Below are 1,254 nucleotides of genomic sequence, written 5' to 3' on the forward strand. Positions count from 1 at the left end.
ATTCTAAACCTATGCATTATTTAAATCTAAATTAAATGTAAATAAGGTGTATTCATATTAAACTTACACTGTAAGCAATATGAAAAAACAGTATTAGTAATATTTAGTCATTAATCACAAATCATCGGTCAATATTTCATGATTGTGACATGTATCATAGAAACATTTGACAACTGCTATGAACAATATATTCTGACATTTCTTTGCTCTTTGGTTTTCTTAGGGTGTAACCGGGGCTTTGGCAGTCCTCATGAAAGATGCTATCAAACCCACACTGATGCAGACACTGGAGGTGAGACCTCTTCCCTGTTCCTGCACCCCAAATTCTCAGTATCTTTTACACAGTCGCTCGCTTGTGTGCTATTTTTCTTATTCTGTCTCCCACACACATGCACACATAACTGTCCTATCTTGATGGAAACTCCCAAACTTGATACTCTCAGCATTGGTGAAGTGATAGGATATTCACAGAAAACACACACTCATACAGTAACACATACACATCTGGTTTTGGTTTTGGCTCAGTGGGAGTGTATCTCTGTCTTTCACTATCACACCCTGAACGCCACGAGAAAACTGGAAATGAGAAATAGACAGTGGTGAAAAGCCTGATTGTTGGAATGCCTTTCATCTTTATGGCTTTAAAACATGCTAATGACTAGTGATTGATGTTTGGTGTGTACAGGCGTATGTTTTTGCGTGTGAGATAACACAAAAGTTGCAAGTTTGTAGAGAGGGCCACAGAATTGCTTTGTGAAACCTTTCCTGCCTGGTTTCCGGTTTCGCTTGTGAGGAGGAATCCTATCAGAACGAACCAGGCAACAAAGGGTTGTGGGAATATTCTGTTTGTATGGAGCTATAATGTCACTGTTGTGATTGGGATATATGCGAGTGTGTGTGAAAGAGTGAGAGAGGAAGTGTGCGAATGACTGAACAAGAGGACGTGCATGTGTTCACAGATGGATCTAAGCCTGTTTGATATAGACTGAAGATGTGAGATTTATCGAGACTGTTAGGAGAAAATGTGTCTTCAGTAAAGTATGTGTATGACGTTAGCTGCACTTCAGGGACAAAATTGTGCCCAGAATTTGTCTAAATGTAACAACCTTCCTTTAGACATTCAAGGACTTCCCAAATATTTATTCAATTCGCTATAAAAATGTGAAGTGTTTTTTCATTTGTAGGGTTAGTCTGTAGTATTCATAATTTTACTGTTTTATATATATATATATATATATATATATATATATATAT

At 37.2% G+C, this 1,254-nt stretch overlaps 1 protein-coding gene across 1 annotated transcript in view; it reads left to right on the plus strand.

The window, feature by feature from the left end:
• Positions 1-228: 228 nt before the first annotated feature.
• The window catches only part of LOC107577141 (monofunctional C1-tetrahydrofolate synthase, mitochondrial-like), a 12,307-nt gene continuing 11,281 nt past the window's right edge, over positions 229-1,254 (plus strand). The window contains exon 1 of the mRNA XM_016263249.1: positions 229-292. Within this exon, the coding sequence (XP_016118735.1) occupies positions 251-292 (42 nt within the window). The 5' untranslated portion in view covers positions 229-250. The remainder of the gene's footprint in view (positions 293-1,254) is intronic.

This window comes from Sinocyclocheilus grahami, unplaced genomic scaffold, assembly GCF_001515645.1.
Source record: "Sinocyclocheilus grahami isolate Dianchi unplaced genomic scaffold, SAMN03320097.WGS_v1.1 scaffold5241.1, whole genome shotgun sequence".
NCBI classification, from domain to species: domain Eukaryota; kingdom Metazoa; phylum Chordata; class Actinopteri; order Cypriniformes; family Cyprinidae; genus Sinocyclocheilus; species Sinocyclocheilus grahami.